Source organism: Rhea pennata, chromosome 7 (genome assembly GCF_028389875.1).
Source record: "Rhea pennata isolate bPtePen1 chromosome 7, bPtePen1.pri, whole genome shotgun sequence".
NCBI lineage: Eukaryota > Metazoa > Chordata > Aves > Rheiformes > Rheidae > Rhea > Rhea pennata.
Window position 1 is genome coordinate 18674312 of NC_084669.1, and position 25422 is coordinate 18699733.

The window sequence follows — 25422 nt, forward strand, 5'->3', positions numbered from 1 at the left end:
AGTTTGCTTTTACAAGGTATACTGTAAAGAACAATAGCAAGATATTTTTGTGTAGAATTTTTACCAGAGAATGAGTAAGCTGCAGAAACCTCACTTTTATCTAAACTGAAACGCCTTTCAGTTTCCCAGTGGATACTGTGACTATCACAGAACTTCAGCCTGAATCACCTTACTATGCAGCTGGGCCCCACAAAAAAACAAGAGTTGTATGGCTTCATAGTGGAGATATGCTTGATTATGTGAGAAACTTAGGATTTTCCAACAATAAAAATGATGCTGGATTGTCCATTTCTAGATCCTACTGGAAATTGCTGCTTATTTAGGACATATGTGTTCTTGTCTCATGCCATTTGAAACGCAAGTATTTTAGATCACGAATCTCCAACCGGGGAAACACACAGGACGCCTCCAGCAGTTCTTTCTTTCAGGTGCAAATTCTACAGCTGGACAGAAAATGCAAAACACTGAAGTACTGCAGGGCCTTGCTGGAGTAAGTGGGAGGTTCAAAAGCCATCAGACTTCAACGGTATTAGTTGTTTGACACAGCAAGGTGTGCTGGAGCTACCTACAGCAGTGACGATGGAAAACACTGCAGGGGCTGCTCGCAACTGCTCAGGAAAGGCTGCTTCAGGGACAGGTCATCTGGCCTTCTGAAGCTTCCTAAACTAGCCACAACCCCTCCTGTGAGCAGGCAAAAATGTTTTTAGAGGAAAAACATTTATGCACAGCCTTTTCCCTGTAGTGGCACATGCTAACGTCCCTTTTGACCTCTGAATAAGGGAGAATTAGTGACAGCGGTAATGCTTTTTTAGGTAGTTCTAAAATAATCCCAGGTACTTAACTAACAATTTCACTAGGTCAAAGAAAGGCAATGCTATAAAAAGGAAGAAACTAGAATGAATTAGGTTTTAAAACTGAAGACAATACTTCATGAATTTGCTTGGGAAATGCTGATTGCATTTCATCTCCAGAATTAGATACAAATGGGGAGAATTAATTGTGTCAGAGTTTGAGAGGCCAACTGTTAATAATTTTAAGATACCTATATTGCTAAATTATGGCATGAGTGAGTTTTTTTTTTTTTTTTTTTTTTGAAAGCAATGGAATTCAGAAGCAAATACACGAGGTTTTACCACATTTACAGATACAAGAACATTCTTTAGACTAAAACTAGTAGATCAGTGAGTTCAAGCCTCATTACCTTAACAAGGACTTCAAGTAGGTTAAAGATGCTGAAATCCTCAAAATCTCTGCTGTAAAACTAGTCCAGTAAAGGAGACATACTGAGCATTAATTATTTTTCAAAGGTTTTCTTTTTTTCAAAAGGAAAATATTTATTGATACTGCAAGAAAACATTTGTAATACATAACAATCCACCCTATTACACAATTAACAATATTTAAGTTATTATACAATATTGTATCATTACGCTTTCCTCTTTTCAGAAAAATAAATATAACCAAAACTTGGTATCTGACTCACATATTTTGTTAAACTCCTTTACCGAAAAGCTGGCATTTCCTGGGAACAGGAGTGGGGAGGGGAGTCTCAGAAGACAAGGCAGGCACAGCTTAAGGCATAGCTTTTTGTTCACTCACCACTTTGTATTAGTCCTTGGCTACTACCACTTGCTACGTGCAAAAGATTCTCTCGTCTCTTGCAAATTACTTTCAAGATTTCTACTGGACTACTTCCCTACGGTAGGATACCGGTACTTTTAAGTATAAAAATATCTATAGCTGGTTTAAAAGTCTGTCCCTGTATAAATCCTTCCCTTTACAAGGGATATTCTATATTTACTATAATCAGTCCAAGTCCGAAACGACTATTACTGCTTTTTGTATTTTACAAACATCTTCTTTTTATTAGGTGTTTTATGTGTTATCATTGATCGAGTGCACTTTTAATAGCAGGTAATATTTCAAAAATGATGTTGCTTTTTGGAATATGGCCTACTACACAGTTATATAAGAAGAGCAGGTTTCCCTGTTTTTGTCTAGTCCTCATCCATTTCTCATCAGAGTTCCTCCCTGGTCTAGTCTGCTCTTTACCACTCTTCAGAACTGCTTGAAGCGCGCTAGAGCCAGGCCCTCACCTCAGCTGACCATTCTGCCACGCCCTTTCAATTCTGGTCTCATTATACACACACTCAGAGGCTTTTAAAAGACATTTAATGTACTTACGTGGCATCCACGAATGGGATTTTGGACAGAAGGTTCACTTTGCTGAATTTCTGAACCAAAAACTGTAGTCTGATTTACTCTCCACCAACTTGAAGAGTAGTATTTTTCTCTATATTCTCTCTGTCTTTCACTCTATCTTTGTGTAAGCAATTTAAGATCTTCTAGTACACCACTGTCTAGATTTTCCATGTTAACATATCTGCTAGCACATCCCTCAGATGCACTCTCACGTATGCTCAATCCACCCTCCTTGCCTTTATTTTTCCTCAGAACACCTTCAATATACTGTGTCTTTAGAAATCCATCTTTCTAGTAATTTGCTAACCTGTCCTCCATTCAGAGTTCTGCCCCCCAAACAAGATCTTTTTTTTTAAAAAAAAAAACCTTGTTTTTGCAGGTTTAATGCATTTTCACACTCAATCTTTTGAAACAAGATTCATCACTGTTCTCTTATTCGTATGTAATTTGTGTTTTAGAATCTTTGAATTAAATAACATCTTCTGTAATATCTGGTTCAGAGGCCTCTTACCTTATTATTAAGATTATGCTGTATATGAAACAGCCCTTATTTATAGGTTTTTTTTTACTTGTAAATCTTTGTTGCTTTGTAAGGTACTACAAAGTCTCCTAGTTCTTGCCCTTAAGTCCTGAACTAGACTTTGTTTTATGAGAAACGTACATTGTCATTGATATTTATTACTTCAAATGAAAGGATTTAATTGAGTAAGTCATTTGATACCAAATCAAACCAGATCTAATTTATTCTGGTGCATGGTTGCACTGCTTCAGTAAAATCCTTCCAATTAGGGAAGACTATCTTTCATGCACTGATCATCATATACAAATTTATTTATTTAAAGGTGACACTTTTGGACTGCTTGGTAGTTCATCCTACTATTAATTAAAACAACATTTAACTGCTGTTAGCTACCACTCTGGCTCTTCAGTAATTAAAAGCTATTAGATGCACTGTCCTCATTTATCACCTCAGCTAGGTGATAAATATTACATATATTAACCTGAATGGAGGAAAAATGGATTTTGTTTGCAAAGGTAACAATAAATCAGTTATTTCAGTTCCACTTCACTTCAATCCTATTTACTTGCTTGATCAGTATTTGTGTGTTTTGTATTTGTGTTCCTTTACCAGGCTACTAAGAAGTTCTACATCTGCCTTACAAACTTTAGCACTTTTCTTGTTTTGGTCTAAGTTTCCTGAGCTCTTGCTGGAAAAGAGCTATCTTTTCAAAAGCAGCTAGAAAAGAAACAAAAATAATACACTACTTGCTAGTCTAGAACTAAGGGACTGCTTTCAAGTCTGTTTCTCAGACTAATTCTGTTAGCTTCAATATTTTAATATTGATCTGTGCTCACATGTACCACCCTGGATCTGTAAACAGAGTTATCAGCTGACATGAAGCAGCATCCCCAACTATAAAGTGTTAATCACACATTTTAAGCACTTGCACATTTTCATTTGCTCCTGAAATGATGTACAACTGTTTTAAATATTACATTTTCTAAATAATAAGTTATATTTTTGAAAACTCTTAATGGTCTTAACTTAAAAACTTTTCAAGTATGTGTCACACACATTGCACTTGACCATACTCAGAAAGCACTCCCAATCTTTCACTTCTACCCAGTAAGACGCCAGCTGAAATATACTTGAACTTTATTAATTCCTCTCAACTGCTGCAGAATAAACATAGCACTTATCAAAGATTACAGATGGAGAGATGGAAAGATGCACCTGAGCTCCACTTCCATCTTCCAATTTCTGCATTAAAATGAAGATGCCCTCCCCACCATGTATACATCCTACTACTGGACATAACCCAGGCAAACAATTTTATTAGATATACTTTCATTTATTGGTATGCTAATCTACTGTGTTTTTTTCAACTGGTATTTGACTTGTCTGATAACCAGTGCTTATAAAACCTGTGTTTTTAAGAACTATTCTGTAAGACATTTGCCTTGAGTCTTTGAATCCTAATTCTTTTTCTTACACTTGTTATTTCCCAGGACTTAGTTCACTAATGCTTTGAGTTGGTTGCAACTTTCTCCTAAATGTGCCTGTTCTTCTCATGAGTGGCTATTCCAGAATCCCTGTAATGTCTATGAATCAAAAACTGCTTGCTGTTTTAACACAAAATGTGACAGAAATTATTCGTACCACAGGTGGAAGCTAAGGTACTATGATTATCTTAGCCATTCTTAACAATTATGTTAGCTATTTCTACTATACCTTTTGAGAGCTCTTATAACTTCTTTCTTTGTACATTACCATTATTTCTTATTATTGTCTCCCCCCCTCCTGTCTGTCATCTTCCAGTTATCAACACTGTCCCCTTTCTGGGGCAGAACCTGTTAACTTCAAACCAGTCATCCACATGCTTTTTCCTCTATCTTGCATTCTGTGTAGCTGCCTGCAGCTTAGTCTGATGTGCTAGTTAGCCACAGGCAGAAGGAAGAAACCCCTTGATGCTCTCAGAAGTACCACTGCTTACACTTGCTGGAGAAAGGCAGAGAGGCACATGCCTCTCTCTGCATCCTCAGCTCTAGCACTTCCCTTGCTGACACTGTCTCCACCTACTGCAACTTCAACGAGTGCAGGAAAAGCACAACTCCAAAAACCACAGAGGGGCAGACCTCAGTCAGTCTGATTTTCCAGTTCACTGAAGGTGAGAAAGCAGTCGTCTTTGTTAATCCTACATTACACAAGTACAAATCAGGCTTTTATACCTTTTTCACTATAAGGCAGAAGGCAAGCCACCCAGGGGATTCTGTTGTCATTTCCAGCAAAAGGGGGAAAAAAGTTTTGTTATTATATTCAGTTCAAGAAACAGACAGATGAAGGGGAAACGGCTCCTAAGCTGCAGAACCCTTCCTGGCAATGCTGGTCCATTGGATGAATCACCTTTCTCACTGTTTCTCAGCTTCTAGGTGAACGGAGGGAGGGAGTATGCATGTGTGTATTGTACAACTTAAGGAGTAAGTTCAGGGTAGAAAAGACAGAAACAGCTCCTTTTATATACGATTATGGAACTTACTGCCAACATACCACTTGAATCTCTTGTATGGATAACATTCCCCCCCTACTCCAGTTATCAACACTGGCTTGCTAAATTACTTTTGAACTTCTAAAAATTAAGCTCTAAGTTATAAATAAAAATAAGAAAAAACTAGTATTTTCAGTTTGCTTAGTTGCAGCAGATTTTATATTGCTTAGCTTCTGAAAAACTAATGAAGAATGGAATTGATTTTTCAACCTAGGTAGCTGGAATTTTTAGAAGCACTTAACCTTATTTAAATTTGTACTCCCAAAATACCTTCCCGAATTTCATCATCTTTGATTCTGAGTTGCTTTCCTGCCCTCTAGTGCTCATATCTATTTAAACCTTATATATAAAACCGTTTTTGAAAATCATCTGCCATGCAAGTGGCCCTACTGAAATAAAACTCTACTTGCTTACTGCCACATTGCAAACAATCTAAGCAGGATTTTTATTGTTGCTCATTCAGGCATCACACTTAACCTATGCATAATCTGAAAGGTCAGAATTTTCAGGTTATCGCTCATTTTAAAAAAACAACTTAAGGCAGTTTTTCCAGCTTTTTTGAGCTAGATAATGGAATTTTAAATGCAGAAATCTAGAAATAAGCTTCAAGTTATTGTTCAAACATTTTCACTGATAGCTAAAACTGTTAACTAGCTATATTTTAGTTCAATACCAAACTACAAATTTCCACAGCATTTACAATTTGTAATCCACGTTAAAAGCTTGTCTGTTTAACACAATTTCCCCTCTATGCAGTTTGTTACAGTACTGTGCATGCTTACATTCAAAACAATGGTTTGACATATTACACCTGTAATTACTCCCATGCTACTAGAAAACCAGTGAATTAAATTTATTTAGTGTTAAATGGATACGGAATGTTATACAGTACACGTAAGACACTTCAAGATGAGTAAAGCAGAACTAATTGCACAAAAGATTAAAGGTTCACCTCAACAGTCAATATTATCAAACCATTACAGCTTCCATCTTCAGAGTGCAAGGTATGTCATGCAAAAAATAACTCAGAAGATCCCCAAACAGACAAAACCAACATTGTGATACCACTTAAATGCTATCATACCACCATATTTTATAATACATTAAGTGATCATTCATACAGAACAAAGCATTTTAGCAATAAAATGTTTTGAACATACTTAACAGATTTTGCATGAACACCAATTCCAGCATTACTATACCTAAGGAACAGGCAACATGCTGGGAGAAAGTACCTAAAAAAACCAAACCAAAACAAAAAAAGCCTCTTTTATTCAGAGCCAATATTATTACCTGCAAGAGTTAAGCTAGGCAATCTTAATACTCAGATTCCCCACAAAACTGGGTAAGGTTCAATACATTTTTACATAGAGCATAATCACATAACCATCACATTAGCAAGACAATTTCATTATCTTGACCAGTTACTACATTTAAACCATGGTATGATAACAACATGCCCTGCAAACAAATTGTCTTCTGGGACAGTAACCTATATCTAGAAATATCAAAACAACTAAAATATGCCAACTGCTTTAAGATTAAACCCAAATGAACTATAGTTTGTGTTTTATTTACGTATTTTTGAAATATGTAGGTAAAAATTGCAGATGGGGCAGAAGTAGAATACACAAGAAAGATAAGATAGGGCTTACTGAACTGATCAGTGCAATCAGTAACCCCTGACAGGGGATTATACCTTTTGTACTCTTCCTTCACTCAAGTGACCTTAATAGGGTTTGCGGTATCCAGCTGTTGTAGTGGAAGAGCTGCTCATCTTGCTTACACACTCCTCATCCAGCTGGCTGAGTGCAAAGGACCAGAATTTCACAGCCCAATCAGTTTCACTCAGCCAAAAGCACTGCAGATAGACATACTTCTACACAAGTGCTTCAACTACAGCGTGAACATAAACATAGAAGAAAACCAGAAGATGACAGAATAGTTTTAAAATTTCCACCTGATAATATTCATATCCTGAGGGCACTAACAAGTAGATTAATTTACAAAAATAATCATACAAGAAAAAAAATAAAAAGATGAAGTTGGTTACTCTCACATTAGGAATAAACTATTTGACTTCCTGGATTAAATGTAAGCAAGCAGAACTTACCTAAAAAGACCTCGTTGAGGTTAACTTTCCAACTACATTCAAAGAAAATAATTTACTAAAACTATAACTTGCAAGGTCTAATAGCCTTCAAGTGAGGATATAGACATTTTAAAGAAATAAAATATGAAACTCTAGCAAGTAGGTGGAAAGAACACTTTAGTATTCATCTGGAACATTCTATCTTCAAAGCCCATCATTCTCAGGAATGTGTATTTCATAAATAAAAATATAGAACAAAAATATGAGTAATCATTCTAATGCTGAATACTTCTACACCTCTTCAGATAAAATTTGTCTCCCTCCCAAATTAATGATAAACCCTGAAAATTTGGCTTTTCTAATCTATTGTGCATGAGGAAACACAGATGAACAAACCAAAATTTGGAAAAAACACTTTGTACAAGGTTGCAATTCTAAAACACTTATATTACAAAGCAATGTAAATAAATACCAGGCTAGTACAAAAGCTCTTATTTACAGTTTTACAAATGAAATTGTTTTCAGTGTAAATGCAGTGTTTTAAAGAACACGGTATTAGTAAAATGAGTTCCTGTACAGAGCATTACAATTTCTGCTGAATTTCATGTAGTATTGTATAAAATAATTGTTCAAGTTAATTTTTGTTTATAATTTAGTAAGCCAAACCCCAGTTTATGCCTGGAATGGTATCTGTTAAAGTGCTGAAAAAGAGGACATTTCTGAAACTTTAGAAAAACATACTGTACATTATTAAAGCTTTATCAAGTCAAAAATGTTAGATTTTGTTCACATTTGCTACTACACCACCTGCAGATGATTTTTTTTGAACAACTCAGTGTAAATTAATAGGATGTCAGCCATTGGTATCTTCATATCCAAAGTCTGATGGTTTCTCAAAAGTATTTGTCTTAAGATTCAGTGGTGGCTTCAGGCTTCATAATCTGATAAGTAATCAAGTATTCTGGATAAGCCTGAAAAATGACAAACACATTCTTTATTATGATTACATTTTATGGATACATGCAATACCTGTTTGTAGAGAGGGGGAAAAAAAAAAGTTTAATACTTATGTGAAAGGGAAAAAAAAGGTAAGATGTCAATGGCATGTTTTCCGAATACTTCAGAGACTATGAAACCTTTCACCTTCATGCAAAGTTGGAGTTTCTTATAAGACAAAAACAAGTCCTAGCAGTCCTAAAGTAAGGAGGAAAAAACCAACCAAACAAAAAATCTACTATGTGCTTTTCAAAATTAACGTCTAGGAAAAAAACTCTAAAACAAAAAGCAAATTACCTGCTCCCCTCTATAAATGACATATTCTGCCAATGCCAGTCCATTTACACTGGGTCGCCCAGTAACTGAGTGATGTCCTGGAGGAGAATGAGCCATTTTCATAGCACTGAACTGCAGGAAAGACTTGCCCAGGGTTACACGACAAAACAGTAATTGCCTATGTTAGAAGGGGAAAAAAAAGATTATGAATAAAAAAATCTTATTTATGTGAAGCATAATTATCTTATGTGAAGCAATAGAAATATTATCTTAGTGAAACTTTTACTTGAGCCACTTCAGTCAGTTCTTGTAGTAAACAAGGCTAAGAAGTTCTGTTTGGAATGATAAAACTTACGCTCCCTTAGCAAAAGGGTCTTTTAGTCTGGGGAAAGAGCTCATGCTAATATTGAATAATATTAATCACTGTTACTGGCAACAGAATGTTTAACAATGAATTCAGACTGTTCTGAGTTTTCTGAGGGAAACCTCTTACCAAAAGTCACTCACACTAACAATGTAATACACTTGTGTTCTAATACCAGATTTGCACCCAAAACAGTCATATTATCATAAAGCCCAAGTACAAACCACAAACTCTAGATGTAATCAAAATATATCAATGCTAGTATTTGTATGTTTTCATTAAAAAAAGAAAAACAAAAAAACCTACAAAACAAAGGTAGCTATTTCTTTACATATGCTCCAATACAATGGCAATATAACACTGATCTACAAAAATGCTGAGATTATGTACCATTTTGTTATGCTCAGCCAAAATACTTCTGCTTTTCAAATTCTTCACACATGACAAATTGGAAGATTGGAAGAACTTCTCAAAATTTTAGAAAATATGAATAGGAAACCATGAAGAGATACTGACAACCTCTTTAAATCTAGAGGATTCTTTACTTAAGGATGCTGGAAAAGGGGAAGCAATTTGAATAAAAAAGGGGAGCAGCCTCAAGGAAGGAAACTGCAACAGCTGCCTTTTTCCCTGTGAAACTAGCAGAAAAACAGTACACACACACACACACACACACACACACACACACACACACTATTTTCTTGTTTGAAATGATGGCCACTACCATGAAGTAAAAAAACCTTTATTCTTAAAATGAAAGTGTCAATGAGACAGAAAGGGTGTTCTGCAGAAAAGCAGATTTAAGAACATAGAATTAGACATGAATTTGTGGAATCTCTACCACTATGTTCTATTGTCTGAAGCAGCAGCAAGTTGATGGCTCTTATGGAGCACACTCTCAAAGCATATAGCGTCTAAATATTGCTGAATTTCTCCTTCCTCTGTAAAAAGACAACGAAGCAGACCAAATCCTCGCATTGCTTTATCTTTCACACAAGTGTCCAGTAGATCCCCTTCACTCGTAGCCTATCTAACCTGATTTTTACAGTAAATTAATGGCAAAGACTCAGTTAAGTGCACTGAAGATAGTTAAAGGTTCTGTGAGACTTCAGTGTCAAGTTTTCTGAAGTCAGTTCTGTCAAGTTTTCAAGTTTTCTGAAAAGCTCAACATATAGTGAATGCTGGGAAGGTTTTGTTACCAAACAAATCTTTCTTCAGAGAATCTGCTGACTTTATGGTCAATTATACAATGTGCAAACGCAAATTTGGATTCTTTTGTGTAAGACATCATGACTTACCTGTGGCAAACATAACAAGATCTATCCTTATGAATTGGACATCCTGTGCCACCTCCAATTCCGTATACATACTGATTGCTTTTGGAAGAATTTTCAGCAAAATAAATCCCAGCTCCGAACATACCACCTATATAGGCATGTCTTTCATCAAAGCCTTTGTGAATAATTGCGTTCACAAATGGGGAGCCTAAAAGAAAAAAACGAATGAAAAATATTTAAAATAAAGTACTTTGAAAGGTACTTGTATGTGTCTTAATTCTACCATGCATTCTCCAGCATTTTTAGTATGTGTTTTCACACATACAACAAAAATCAATCTCCAGAGATTCTGAACAGCACAGGTGTACATGACCAGTTTGCTAGAGCTGTTATACATAGCACAGCATAGCACATGACGTGTGCACGTTCTTACATTTACGAAGTGTAAGATCTGAGGCAGCTTTCGCTGCAAGGGAAGGCTCTATTATTCAGCACTCCTTTCTGCACAACTTTATTTTAACCAGTATTTTGTGAATTTGCCACACACATCCCATCCCTTCCTAACATTGAGTAGACTACATTTAAAACCAACAGATGCACTCCAGTCAAAACTCTGAAGTAACTCTCCTAAGAGCAGCAGATTATTTTTCTGTTTTTCCCTCCAGTATCCTTCAGTATGTATCTACTTGCACTGGGCATAAAATCTAACTTTTAAAGAATAATCTATTCAAACTAGACTCTGTATCTCTAGAGATACCTGATATCCATTCATTTTCCCAGAAAGTGTAACTTTTTAGTAAAGATTTTTGTAAAAGCTTCAGAAAAGAGCTTTCTAAGAGAATACAGCATTTCCGTTACATAGGCAGTTTTAGTTAAAATAATCCAAAGTCTTATCCTTCAGTATAAGGATAAGAAAACCTTATATGAAGTAGAACAGCATTCCACATGAAATTAAACTAGAAACAGTCACAGCTTTTTTTCCATTATGTTCTGCATGTTGCATAATGATTAAAGATAAGTGTTAATGTAAATAAAAAAAATATGCAACTATCAGAATACTCATACAGCATAAATTCCCCTCTTCCAGGATTATTTTGTTACCATCTAACTTATAAGATCTTTATTTAAAGGAAAGTAATTCCATCAAGGAAGTAATTCCATGTTTCCTCTAATAGTGGTACAGGCTACAATCAGATGACAGGATTTTAATCTGTACAACTTTGGGCAAGCAGTGATTATTACGTTATTGTTATTACTAACAGTAATATGTTATGTTGGAAACTACGTAGCTTTCATTGTAAGGATGTACAGTGAACTTATTTCACTGCAGGTCAGGACAAACAACGTATCTGTATGCAAGAGAGCTTTCAACAGGGTTTGCTTTGACAATTATAACCTCTCTTCTCTGGAATTATGATCTAACAAGAACTAACTTGCTGAATAAAAAAAACGAGAAAAAAAATTGCAGAATAAAGTCTGACTCAAACATTTTGGCCATACAGCCGATAAAACAGAACTAGCAACTTAACCAAAGAGAACGAAAGTCTCTTCATTTCCATTAATAAATACTAAAGTGATTTTACTTAAAAATTCTGAAAAAATCCCTTTGCGGAGAGACAAGGAGATGCCATTTTCAGAAGAAAGATTCAACAGATCACATGTCACTGTTGACAATGCTTGTTTGTATAGAACTTGCACAAAAACTAGTGCCAATTTCCAGTCAAAAAATTTACACTGAACCAGTCGAAGTCCTCCACTGAAGAGTGTTGGTAGTGTGAAACTGGTAAACAAGGCTCGTTTCAGTATCTCACCATGAAACAGCATCCTTTCATTAGCATGGTTATGATTCTCTTCAGAGACCTCTTTCCTCCTGTGAGTGTATCTTTCCCAAAGCTTTTTGTTGCACACTTTCTGAATCTGAAATAGTCAAAGTGTAAGTTCTACCTTGAAGCTGAAAACATTTGTTTGCTTTGTTTGACTGACATTTAATATATAGTACCTATACCACAATATACTACTCTAAAATGCCAGTTAAACAAGAATCTTTACATAGAACTCAATTAAAAATACTGAAATTCTACTGCTTATCCTACAGAAGCTGATTCTTTTAACACAACAGAGAAACACTGACTGAACTGTAACTATGAGCTTCATGAGAGTTAATTCATTTTAAAGATCTGCCAAGTAATTCCTCTTAATTTAAATTTAGAAGGCTTCATCACAATTACACTATAGGATCCCTCTAAACATTGCTTAATATAAACCATAAAAAGATCATCTAGTAAATTAAAACCATCTTCCAGAAAGACTTCTAGAAAGTTTCAAAAAGAAAAAAAAAATCCTCTAAGCAGAGGGGTGCTGAACATTCTCATTGTACTATCTGCGTAGACACAGCTTATCTATTCCACTAGGAAAGAACATAACATCAGTTCAGCATAAAACTCGTTTTTACTGTCAAATCAAAAACTCTACTGTTTTAATGAAAATGACCATTTCTTTAGGAAAATAAAAATATAAATGCAAACCAAAACTCTAACAGATTACTTAAAAGCAAGGTTGTTACTTCCTGATAGTTTTAAGATTTTTTGTCTTTAAATCAAGCCATACTCTGTATCAAGCCATACCAGATCCCTTTACTTTCAAGTTTCTAGAATTTTTTTCTTTCACTTCTTGTTTCATGTTTTTCCCTGCCATTCTACCAACAGGAAAAAATTCTTTGGTTCCTATTAAACTCGCTTTTTTTCCCCCCCCCCAAAATTCTGCACTTTTCTGTGAAGTCCTCCTACATCAATCTCTAATATAAGTCCTTAATCTCTACTGGCCTATAAGCAGTTTTTCCACACCATCTTATTCTTTGATTTTTCTCTGGAGCATGATCCTTTTTCTGTGCATGTCTCAGAATGATGCACCTTTTATGGAGCTCAACCAATGAACATAGAACATTTTACCGCTGAGTTAAATATACCTCCAAACAAAACACTGAAGCCGTAACCATCAACCATAAAAATGTGATTGCTACCTTTAAAATGTTGTATCTATTGAAGACTCCGCCAGCATGTCCTCCATCTCTATGTTCCCTGACAGTACTCTGCATCTGAAGATTGACAAATTTAAGAATTATTTGGCTCCAGAAAAAATATCCTTCAAACATTCTAACAACCAAAAGAACCATATTTGTCTTAAAAAAGTAAAAGATCATAAAAGAAACTTTAGGCAATAACTCTGTGTTAAGCAATGCTGGATTGCAGAAGCACACTGACTGGTCTTATGACTTTTCAAAACTACACCTTGAACAGTCTATAGACTAGTTTCCAAACAAACAAACAATCTATTTAGAGCACTGTTTCTTCAGCATTTTGCCCTGCGTGATTATTACACTTTGGAAGGAAGTGACTTAAACCTGTGTCTAACAGACAGGCACCTGGTAGCATTGAATTTTTATGTTGTATCAAAGAACTTTTCAGTATCTTAGAGGTTTTACCACTAGCAATAGAAACACAGATAAGAATAAAAAATTATGGATATCATGAGCATGGATCATAATATTGGTGCAGTCAAGAAGTACATGCAAGAAAAATCAATTTAAAGTATCCTTAAGCTATTTTTGTTTTATGACACTTAGAAAAGTTCATTGCGTAGTTAAACTGCCTAGCAATACTCTTTTGTCTACTTCCTTAGTAAACAGTGACAAAGAATACTGAGAAACTTTAAAAACCAAAACAAAAAAAGAAAATCCCCAAATCACACCGTACCTCCTCTTCTACTGACTGAAATTCCTTATCCTCAGAGGAAAGATCTATGAGTATAGTCCCACTGCCAGAAGTATTTAGAGTCAGGTATGGGTTAAGTCCTGTGAATATAACAAAATACAAAAACAGTTTCAGATACTCCTTTAAGATGACTGATTTGGAATAAGCAGCAACCAAGTGCTGGTCTTCTCAAATATCAGTTTACAATAAGGAGAGTTTAGTTGCTAAGGAGTGCAAAAGTTAACAAGGTTTTTATTTGCCTTTTCTCATTCATGTAAATTTTTGTGGATGTTCAAGGGCCATCCCTCAAAACACTTCATTAGTTTCAAACAAAATAACTTTTCAATGCCTTTATGTAGAATGTCTACCCTCATATTACCATCCATGTAGTATTCACGCTATCAGAAACACAGCAGCTTATCAACAGGATGCTGACCAACACTACTATTCATTTATCTGTTGATACTGATCCATCATTCTCTCAAAACAAACATTTTGGACAGACTAACCCATTCAAATATGCTTAACTCAGTAACTTCAATGTACAAGACATAGAAACTGTATGTAAGCAGTTGCCTACTTGAGTTTGTCTGAACTTCAGGCAGTGAAATGAGCAACCTGTCCTTGTGCAGAAGAGTCTGTGACTACTGATCTAATGGTGATGGCATCATGAAGAAAAGATGATGGAGCCAGACTCCCAGTGACAAGACAAGAAGCAATGGGCACAAACCGAAACCCGGAAAATTCTGTCTGAATATTATGAAAACAGTTTTTACTGTGAGGGTGGTTGAACACTGGAATAGGTTGTCCAAAAAGGATGTGAAGTCTCTCGTTGAAAATATTTAAAACCTGACTGGATAAGGTCCTAGCTAACCTGCTGTAGCTCATCCTGCTTTGAGCAGGAGTGGATGGACTAAATGATCTCCAAAGGTTCCCTCTAACTCCAAATATTGTCATTCTGTGGCTTGATATGAAGTGCAAATTCTGACCTCTCCATAGGAACGTCTTTACCAGACTAAGATCTTCATGCTTTGGATTACCTTAGATGCAAGGATTTCTATCTCAGACAGTAATGCAGAAAGAACTGACAATGTAACTAGAGAAAAAACTGACAATGTAAATAGAGATAGTCCCTGAACCCAAAAGGTCTGATGCCGATAATGAATGCTCAAAGACTCCTCTATTAACTACTTCAAACATGCCGGCATAATGTTGAAATTTTATACAGAATCCACTGTCAGTTTTAAGACTTCTATCACAGTTGGAATGGGAATGTAATCTCTGGACTGCACAATTTATGAAGATGCAGTCTATCAGGTATCACTGCATTCCCAGACAACCATCAGGAAACCAGCATTAGAGGCTGGGTCTGTCATATCATCTCTAGATAGGAATGACATGAGAAAAAAGGAAAAGCTGAGGATTCATCCACATTCAGGAGCCAAGATATTTGAATCATTCAGCTAATATTTAACAGCAGTCACTGGAGTTTCCTTTTTGAAGCCTCGTATTAGTGGTATGCAACTGGAATCCAATGTTCAGATGCAAGAAACTCTGACAAAAGCTTCAGAATTAAACTCCATATAAAAGCCTTATGAACCTTGAAACAATGGCTACACTGTGTTCAGGGAGAGACAACAAAATACTAACACCAACATACCAGAACACAAGAGCACAAGGACAAAATATAGAGAATTACAAAAACTTAAGAGAAGCCTAAGAATTACACTCAGTTTAACTACTTATGCTCGTGGCTAATGTTACCAATGAAAATGCCAGGCCTTTCAGTGCAAGAGTCAAGGAAAAATAAGGGGGATAACAACAAACACACCTATTTTCAAAAACATATTTGGAAGGCAAAAAACTCCCCTAACTAGTTGCAGAAGTTTAAAGTTGAAATGGGACATGAGGCTGGAACAAGTTCTTAAAAACAGTTTCCACTCAAAATACCCAATGAATCAGTCAAAAAGTAACTGAAAGTTAAAAGGAAGTCAAAGATCCACAAAAATTCTTCATCACTCGCAAAGGATTCTCTTGTGGCTTGGTTTCTCTCCAAAATAGCAAAAAATCATTTAGTGCTTTGGACAGCAAGTCTCTCATTACCCTGGAGTTCATCCTTTGGAATAAGAATTCACAAATGGCACCTACCAGCTAGGAAAAGGTCCTACCAATTCTAACTAATTTACTTCATTGCTCTGAAACATAGCAAAACAACAGTGGTTGATGTTTCAGTGAGACAGGGAGAAAAAAAAAATAGTGTCATTTTTTTTTTTTTTGTCTCCTATACAGCCATAGTTAAATGAAGCGTGTTAATCCCAGGATTGTACAGCATTGTTGATTCCAGCACAAATAAAGGGTCTTCAGCATAAAATCCGGAACAAGCCGAAGCTCTTACAACAAAGCAGCTATGTTAATTTTGGCTCACTGGAAACACACCAACTGTACTTTTAAAGAAAAGGATATAGAAGACTTTCAGCTTGCGTTCTGACAAAGTGAACACAGTATCTATTCCCATGAAGAACCCAAAGGAACAGCATAGAACAGGCCCTTATCCATGAACAGACAGTGTGCTTCTGTGCTCCAATATACTCTGATGAAGATAACCACTCCCTACTTAAAAGGCTTACAATCAAATTGCTCTAGATCTACACTTCACCTAAGCAAGTAAACACAAAACAGTGACCATAACAAAAAACAAACCAAAAAAAAAAAAAAAAAAAAAAAAAAAAACCCAAAACTAGAGCAAATTGGAAGACAAAATTTCATAGTAATTCATAGCATAAATTAAAAGCCCTCTAAAAGCCCTCATGCTTTAGGTCAAAAGATATTCATCATTAAAAGTGCCCCTTTTTCAGAATAAATTAAGTTTTACTACAAATTGTTTTTAATGTGGTATCATTTGGAACAACCTAAAGAATTTATAAAAATGGATTCTATAAAAGCACTGTTATATAGTATTTTGAAAGAAGTATATACCTTGCTGTCCAGAAATCAGTCTTTCAACTCCTTTAATGATTTTATGCCGATGGCCATAAGCATTAATTCCAATTTCCTTCAATTCTTTGTGTCCCATTTCAACCAACACATCTAGTGTTATCTAGAGTAAGAGCAACATTATTTTTTGACAACAGCATAAACAAAACAGCTGCCAATGACACTGCGAATGTATTCTACAATAGCTGTGGCAAAAAGTGTGAAAATAATATGCATATTGGACGTTAGCATATTATTCTTGTTCTTGGCTTTGTTTCCACTGTATTCCCAGACTTTTGTCTTTAAATTGATTTTCTACAAGCTACAGTTGAGTAACTGGTATTCCCTGCAAAGATCATGTTTCTGACTGAGAAATATCATTTTCTAAACACATTAAAGTCAACAGATAAAACCACAGCAATTATTGATCAACACTGATTAGTTATTGACTACTTACTGACTCCATTTATACCACTGAAAGGAAATACTGCTATACCCTCAAGCTGATACAGAAAAATACCGCCTTATTTTTTTATACAAATCAGAAACAAACAAAAAAGTTTGTCCTTTCTTTCACTCTACATCCAACTCAAAACAGTCACTCATTTTAAGTTTGTGTCATTATGCTATCCAAAAAAGGCAGTGTTTTATTCCCTTGCATCCTAGCTGAGTATGTGGAAACATAACTACTTACCTGTTCTCTCTCAAATATGTCAATCAGATGTTCAAGGCCAAGGTTCCGCACAAACTGATTTATGCTAAAATCTATACCTGAAATTGGATAAGAAAAACCTCAGAAGGAACATACATACCCATACTTATAAAAATAAGTATACACATCACACACTCTCTGTGGCAACAAAGGGAGATAAAAGAATTCTTGGATTTATGCAGACTAGGAAAAAACCCATCTAAGTCACTATCAAGTGTCAATTATTATTTTTTGGGGTCACCAACTCCAATAGAGTGGAACTGATGAGTCCAATAAGATATTCTACCCTCATCCCCCCCAAAAGAGTAGTCTTTATGCATCTGTGACATAAGCAATCAACTGGCTATCAGAAACGCATCTCCAAACAGCAAATATTTTGAGAACTAGCAGATGCTATAGAAACAACCTTTTCAAGATATCTGATCTAGCAACAAGCTCTTAGAACCTAGATAAAGTCTGTAGTAAAATACTACTTGGTATGGAGCCAAAGTTCATGTGACCTCTTTTTTAAACCACAAATCACCAGTGTGCCTGTGGGGGTAGGTGGGAAGACTTTAAAAATCTTCTACAAGGGGAAGGGACTAGAATCCTGTACTGTGAGACTTTTAGACTTCTGTTCCTCATTGACGACAGCATAAGGAAGAGTTGTTACGTACGTCAAACTACTCTATCGGTGCACAGAGTCAAACTTAAGTATTCTTTCTACCATATATTGTAAACTGACTCATTACTGAGAAAGTCTCACCTTCTTTCTTCTCTAAAACAGCAGTTCCCTCTGCACCGTTTGTACCAACAACAGAAGGAAGTTCAGAAAAACTACCAGACAAGTTGTCAAGGCTACTCGCAGCAGACAGGCTGGACGGACTGGACGGAACAGAAGACAGGGAATCAGCTGTTGATCCTGTAGTTTGCGATACGCTTATAACCTGAGGTTTGTAGCAAGACGGTAAGGCAGAAGGAGGCATTGCTGCTGTCAATAATGCACTGACATCATCTGCCTAAATATCAGAAGACAATTTGTTAAAAATACAAAAAACACTTTCACACAACAGCTTTTCCTAGAACGCATTATTGCTATTCTAGACTGTTTCTAAGTATACTGCAATATAAAAATTCAGTCAGTTTACAAATGGCTTTTTGTGCCAACAACATACCGAAACTGAAGACATAAGAAACCTAAGTACAACAAAGTAAAAACTGAAATAAGCTAAAAAAGTAATTCCTTCAATATTTCTACAAAAACTTCAGAGAATTAAAACAAACCTCTCATTTCCAAGGGGAAACCAGCAAAAGGACAATCAGAATTTATGAAATAGAATAGTTATTCTGAGTGTAGCTTTTGATTGTATTATAATAGTTAAGGGGGAGGGGGAAAAAAAGCCCTTAAAAGCCACAGTTCCCTAAATTTACACTGCAACAAATTTTGCTTACATTTTTGTAATAGTTTTTGTATTAGTCAAACTGTAAGTACCAAATTAAATTCATCCACTGAATCTTTTTTTTCCTGTTGTTTCAAAATAAGAAGCCATAAGCAGGAAAACCTTGGAAAAAAAAATGTTTAAAAAGGCTACTGACTTTCCTTACCATGTATAAACACCAAAGAAACCAAAGCATTTTAAACATTGCAGGAGTTGCCACATTACTTTTTTTTTTTTTTTTTTTTTTAAGGATAGTTTTATAAGCGCTGCCACAACTAGCAGAGATGTACAGTTTTCCCAGAAAGAGCCCCATCACTTACGGTGACCAGATCTAACGGTGTTTGTCCTTCCTGGTTTTTCAGAGTCGGATCAGCCCCATGTGCCAGCAACAAGGCACAAAGTTGTGTCCTTCCTTTCTGGGCTGCTTCATGCAAAGGTGTGAAAGCCCATTTGTCTGTAGCATTCACACATGCATTATACTTTATAAGCAAAGCTGCTACATCTACGTGCTGAAAAATAAAAACATCCTGTTAAATTCCAAGGTGCTACAGTATATTAAGCTAACTCAGAATTATTTCTGTTTCTTCTCTGTAATCCTCATTCTGAATTTTAGAACTGTAATTTAGAAGTATAAAAAAGAAAGATGTTTTTTCCCCGGATCTACCAGTAAAAAGTTCAGACTTCTTCTCTTGTGAAAGAAGGACGGACTACAGAATCCCTAATCCAAAGTATCGGGACATCATTAACAGATGAAAAAGAGCCAGAATCCAAACTTCCAATCTGGAAAGTACTCCATTTATTTTGATTAAAGACTTGATCAAAACACAAAGATCCTGACTGAAAGTCCACACAAACAAGTAGCAACTCAACTTCAGCCAAAGTAACGTAAATGAGATCTTTGTGATAAAAACCGATTGGCATGGGTAAGAACAGGCATTTTATGGAACACCTTTTAGACCACTTGTTTTGTAAACATTCATGTTCTCAACTCAAAAGTCTTCACCTATACACTCAGTTGACTGAGTCAGTTACTTTTTTCCTTTTCATAAATAAGTTTACATTACAAGACAGTGGCAAAAGCTTTCTAGAGAGATTCTCAGATCATGTCATTCCAATAAAATGCTTATTTATTTTTTTAAATAAAGCCTTGGAAAGTTTGAGATATTTACCCCGTAAGATGCAGCATTATGCAGAGGAATCAAACCTCCTTTATCTTGTGCATTCACATCTGCGCCATGCTGTAAAAGGTACTCTGCAACCTCCAAATTGTTGTAACCAGCTGGAAGTTTGCAAAGAGAAAGTAAATATAATACGTTTTAAAAAAAAATAAAAGAAAATGTATTTGAAGTAACAAAATTGGCAAATGAGTAGCCAGGTCAAAGAATTCCTGTGAATACCAAATAGCTTCAAGTTACAGAGCAGAACAAGAATTCTTAATATTGGTTCAGCCAAAATTTTCTCAATAGGCAGTAGAGAAATGATAACTCCCTTAATTACTTGAAAGCTAGAGTGTCAGTCTCAGTGAAGACAGTGTTAGATATCTATTAATGAAGACAGCTTCACCTTATGCAAGAGTATCTGTTTTTAAAATCTCTGCCAGTAAACAAAACAAAAGATATTCTGGAGCTAGGGATAATGGGAAATTGAAGCCATTAGTATTAAACTTCTGAAAAGTGGAGAAACAGACGATTAAGGAAAAAAAAAGGAAAATACACATAAAACACTAAAATTTTGTCAGATTCTTTAAGAAAAGAGTACTAACAAAATTTTGTATGAAATCCTTTAGCTGGAAGCTGTACTGTTCACCTTGCTTAAACTTAGTAAATTCAGCTGCAATAACTCTTAAATCTAATCAAAGCACTAACCTGCTAAGTGTAGTGGTGTTGAATGTCGTCCTTGTGTATCCCGACAGTTGACGTTGTCAGGTGAACACAGCTTTTTTACTCGGGCCAAACAACCTTTCTTAGCAGCATCTAATAGAGCTGCATCTCCTCTGAGTAGGTCTTGAATATCAGTATCACTATCTTTAACGAGGTCTAAAGGGGTATTTCCATCTCTGTTTTTCTTTGTAGGGTCAGCTCCATGCTGTGCACATTAAAAGAAGGTGGTTCAGACATAAGTAGAATAAACATCTCTAAATCTTAGGTGTCTGTCTTCTTACTGAGCAAGTATTTCAACATGTACTCAACTCCATCAAAGAGGAGATGTATTATATTGAAAAAAAAAAAAAGCCTTCCACACACCGTGTCAGAAAGGAACGCACACAAATAGTACTCCTCTACTAAAAACTTATATGGAACTATAGTCACTCAGAAACACAAAACATAAACCAATTCTTATTAGAAGTTCAATCACATCTCAGACTGAATAGAAAGAATTATTTCCAAAAAGTAACCTCTCTCTACAGTATGGAATACCTGTAACAGGAGTTTGCAAATCTCGTATTTTCCTTTTGCTGCAGCTTCATGCAAGGGAGTGAATTTCCATAAGTCAGCTACATTTACAACTGCTCCGTGTTTAACGAGCAATTCTGCAACTTCATAGTGACCGTAAGAGCAAGCATTATGTAAAGGGACAAGTCCTCTGAAAAGAAAATAAAGAAAAATTCCTTTAAAAAATTAGAGCCTCTTTGACAAAGTGATATAAATCTAAAACACAATGCACTTTTAACAATCACAACATAACAAACACCTCTTGTTTTCTGAATGTTCCGCGATATTCTAACACAGCACCTACTGCCAAAGCGGTACAAATGCCATCAGTAGTGGCACTGGGAAGAAAACAAACCAACCAAAAAAACCCTCCCTCCAAACAAACTGGGGAAAAAGGGCCTTAGTTACTATTATGAAGTACTACAAAATATTTTTGTGGGTATTTTGAACAGCTGCATACTAACGGTACTTTCCATGAAAACAAGAAAGTGGATGTCTGAAGAAAGATGGGGTGCAAATCAACCAGCAATATTCAAGGACTGACAGATATCATAAGAATTAAATTTGCCAAGAAAACACATATTATATTTGAATATCTACCCCTTATCTTTTGCATGCACATCTGCTCCGTGCTGAAGAAGATACTCAACAACTGATACTCTATTGTAGCCAGCTGCAAAATGAAGCGGTGTAGACTGACGTCCTTCAATATCTCTGCAGTTCACACTTTGAACCGTACATAGTTTCTGTGAAAACCAACAGTCAAAACATTTGTAACTACGTATGACATTGCACATTGTTAATTTAGTCATAAAATGTTGTTACACACATCTGATTTGAAAAATTTGTTAAAAAAAAATTTTAAACAGAGCCCTTATATTTCATAGATTGTTTCCCCAGAAAGAACAAAATAATTAATACTCCTTCTCTCCAAATCCGCATTTGTTACTTTTAAACTTTTAAATAAAAAGTTGAATGTGACTTCTATAACGCAGTCGGTGATGGATTTTGTCATTTGTAGTTCTTGTGCAAAACAAAAACACAAGCTGTTTTAAGACTATAATTGCTGTGCTAAGGCCTTTTTGGTATTTTGAGAAATCAATTTGGCATAAAATTCCCTCTTATATTTAGGATGAGTTTAGGCTTACTTTTACAGTATCCACATCTCCAGCCTTTGCAGCCTCTAGCAATTGGCGATCTGCATCTGAATTACCCGGTGGGATACCTTCTGCAAAATAAATGATATCGTGTGGCAGGTAAGTGTAAGTACCTGAAGAAATTTAAGACAGGAAATCGCTTGAGTATTTCAAGTATTCTCCCTTAAAAGAAAGTTAATCAGCTATAGATTAGTTTTTTCTCTTCTTATGATCTATAACTGTAGCTATTTGCTTCAACAGTGTTTGATATGGCTTTGGAGCCTTGCAAAGTTGTTCTTAGCAATGTGCTTCCTAGTCATTTTGGAGTACTGTGGAACTAATTAAATATTCTTATTCAGCTTCAGAATTAGGCTGTCTCAAGAAGCATATCTGTACTGGCATAATGTCAAAACTTCATTCATTAAAAATCTCTATACCGTTGCCTTTGTTCACAAATGCACAGCAACTGTTTTTGCTTTTGAACCTCATTTTCTGCTCAGGAGATTCACCCCTGCCCACTGTGGGACTTTTGTGAAATGATTCCAAGTGGTTACACAATTAAACATTCTGAGCATCTCTGAAAATCTGTGTAGCTGAATGCTACAGAGTAACACATACCCTTAACTACACCTGTAGCAGACAGTTTAAAATGTGCACATGATAATGGAAAAAAAAAACATCTCAAGAACTGTACAATCCAAACCAATTTTTAATCTTTTGGAGAAAATTTTTTGCTTATGTTTACTCTTATGCCTTGACAGCACTTGAAGTGTTAAGTAAAATAAAACATGACACTGCATTAGAAATGGATGTTAAATAAATCAATTGTACCTTGTAGTAGCTGTTGCACACTCTCTGTCCCCATTTGTAAGGCTGTAAAGCCCTGCAGTGACACAATGGAAGGATCACATCCAGAACTCAACAGCAATCTGCACGTCTGAAGATGACCACAGTGTGCAGCTCTATGAAGAGAGGTCTGACCAAGATTATCCAATGCATTTACCTAAAAGTAACACAGAATCTTGAGAATACATTATTACAAGAAACAATATTGTCAAAACTTAATATTAAGGCTACTTTTATTAGTGACCAGTGGGATTTCACAAGCACTCTTCTTTGATTAAAGGAAGATATTCAGTATATTTCCAAAGGTTATAAAGTTTCAGAAGACAACTTTACAAACTGTTTTTGCTTTTTAAACTGCACTAATTGAAGACATTGAGTAATCCACAGTGCAAGTTAAACAACTAACAGCCTATTTACCATATACAGTATAGGTCTTAACTTTGTTTATGATGGCACGCATTCTTTGTTCAAACAAGCAGAATGATTTTAACTGTATCAGCTTATTGCAGTCTTTCAGACTAAGGACTTTATGAGCATCAATCAAGTTAATTAAGATATATTTAACTATTTAAAACCCTGCATCCAAAGCCTACTTATCTTCCCTACTATTCCTCTGGTTTTGATCATCATTTCTCCCTACACATCACAGTAGTATTATACAATTGCATCAGAGAGCTCTGACTCCTAGCTTTGGACAATTCAAACATTACAGAAAATATCTCCTATCTGTATTTTCTCCTTAAGAAAATTTGGCCTAAACTGTGTTGTATGATTTAACATTTTGCCTTTACTGTAATTCTATTGCACATCATCATGCACAGTCTACCTACTTACTCAAAATATAGTGCTGTACTGATGGATCAATAGCTTCTTATATATATAAAATATATTAACTTCCAAAACCCAACTATTTTACCAAACTTTGTGCCCCCAGTCTACTCAGCTGTCCATTCTCATGCTTGAAAACATGCATAGTAAGTGAACCTAAACAAAAAAGCATAGTGATTCATACCTTAGCTTCATGTTTCACAACTACTTCAACGACATCATTATGAGCTTTTTCTGATGCTACATGTAGAGGAGTCAAGAAGCTGTAAAAAAAATAAAAATAATAATAAAAACGTATTCTGTAGAACCTCTTCAAAAAAGCAGTGAGGCATAATCATTTGTAACCACTCACTCTTTTGTCTTTTCATTGATGTTGGCTCCTTTCCTAAGCAGCAATTCACATACTTGTTTTCTCTTTGGATATGGGGATGCAGCAGCACAGTGCTGAAAACATTACAAAATTGCAGCATTAACAACTAGCTCACAATATACAGATTTTACTACTTGCTGATCAGCCGAAAGCTAAGAGCTGGTTGTATGCAAAGTCAACAGAAAAAAAACATGTAAAAGCTTATTAATTCAAGAGATTCCACATGGGCTCATGGTTTTACTCTGGTATTTTCCAACACACTTTCTCCAATAATTGCTGGAAAACTTTAGGCCTTAAAAACAAACAGACAAAGCTAATGTAGCTTACTGTTGCTTAGAACTAAACTATTCCAGAGAAAAAGAGAAGAAAAACAATTTCAACAACCTAAATAAAACCGGTAAATTTGATTAGTCTTAACATTAAGCAACAAAATACAAAATCAATGCTACTTGATTTTTCTAATTAGAAAACGCATATTCAGCACTGTTCAGCACAGAAATCTTCAGACTACCTATTTTTAGGTCAGCCACAACATACGCAAAGTAATTAATAAACCTTGAAACGTTACCAATGCTGTCTCATGTGTTTGGGGATGCTTGAAGTTCACTGTCTCCAAAGAAAGATGTTTCTTTATGCGAGCTACATCTGATTCTCTTGCAGCCTGTAGCAGCGAATGACCTCTGAATTCGTCTAAAAACAAAACA

At 35.5% G+C, this 25422-nt stretch overlaps 1 protein-coding gene across 2 annotated transcripts in view; it reads right to left on the minus strand.

Annotated features, from left to right (window-relative positions):
• Nucleotides 1–5933: 5933 nt before the first annotated feature.
• TNKS2 (tankyrase 2) overlaps nucleotides 5934–25422 on the minus strand; it is a 34302-nt gene continuing 14813 nt past the window's right edge. Inside the window, exons 9-27 of one of the 2 annotated variants that reach the window (XM_062579690.1) lie at nucleotides 25287–25408; nucleotides 24701–24792; nucleotides 24533–24611; nucleotides 23506–23677; nucleotides 22687–22766; nucleotides 22139–22284; nucleotides 21524–21689; nucleotides 20972–21191; nucleotides 20276–20385; nucleotides 19427–19615; nucleotides 18434–18686; nucleotides 17671–17747; nucleotides 16980–17100; nucleotides 14007–14104; nucleotides 13274–13348; nucleotides 12066–12171; nucleotides 10276–10462; nucleotides 8635–8791; nucleotides 5934–8312 (exon numbers count right to left, since the gene is read on the minus strand). In XM_062579690.1, the coding sequence (XP_062435674.1) occupies nucleotides 8250–8312; nucleotides 8635–8791; nucleotides 10276–10462; nucleotides 12066–12171; nucleotides 13274–13348; nucleotides 14007–14104; nucleotides 16980–17100; nucleotides 17671–17747; nucleotides 18434–18686; nucleotides 19427–19615; nucleotides 20276–20385; nucleotides 20972–21191; nucleotides 21524–21689; nucleotides 22139–22284; nucleotides 22687–22766; nucleotides 23506–23677; nucleotides 24533–24611; nucleotides 24701–24792; nucleotides 25287–25408 (2513 nt within the window). In that variant the 3' untranslated portion in view covers nucleotides 5934–8249. Of the gene's footprint in view, nucleotides 8313–8634; nucleotides 8792–10275; nucleotides 10463–12065; nucleotides 12172–13273; nucleotides 13349–14006; nucleotides 14105–16979; nucleotides 17101–17670; nucleotides 17748–18433; nucleotides 18687–19426; nucleotides 19616–20275; nucleotides 20386–20971; nucleotides 21192–21523; nucleotides 21690–22138; nucleotides 22285–22686; nucleotides 22809–23505; nucleotides 23678–24532; nucleotides 24612–24700; nucleotides 24793–25286; nucleotides 25409–25422 lie in introns of both variants that reach the window. The other variant, XM_062579689.1, reaches the window with a different exon arrangement.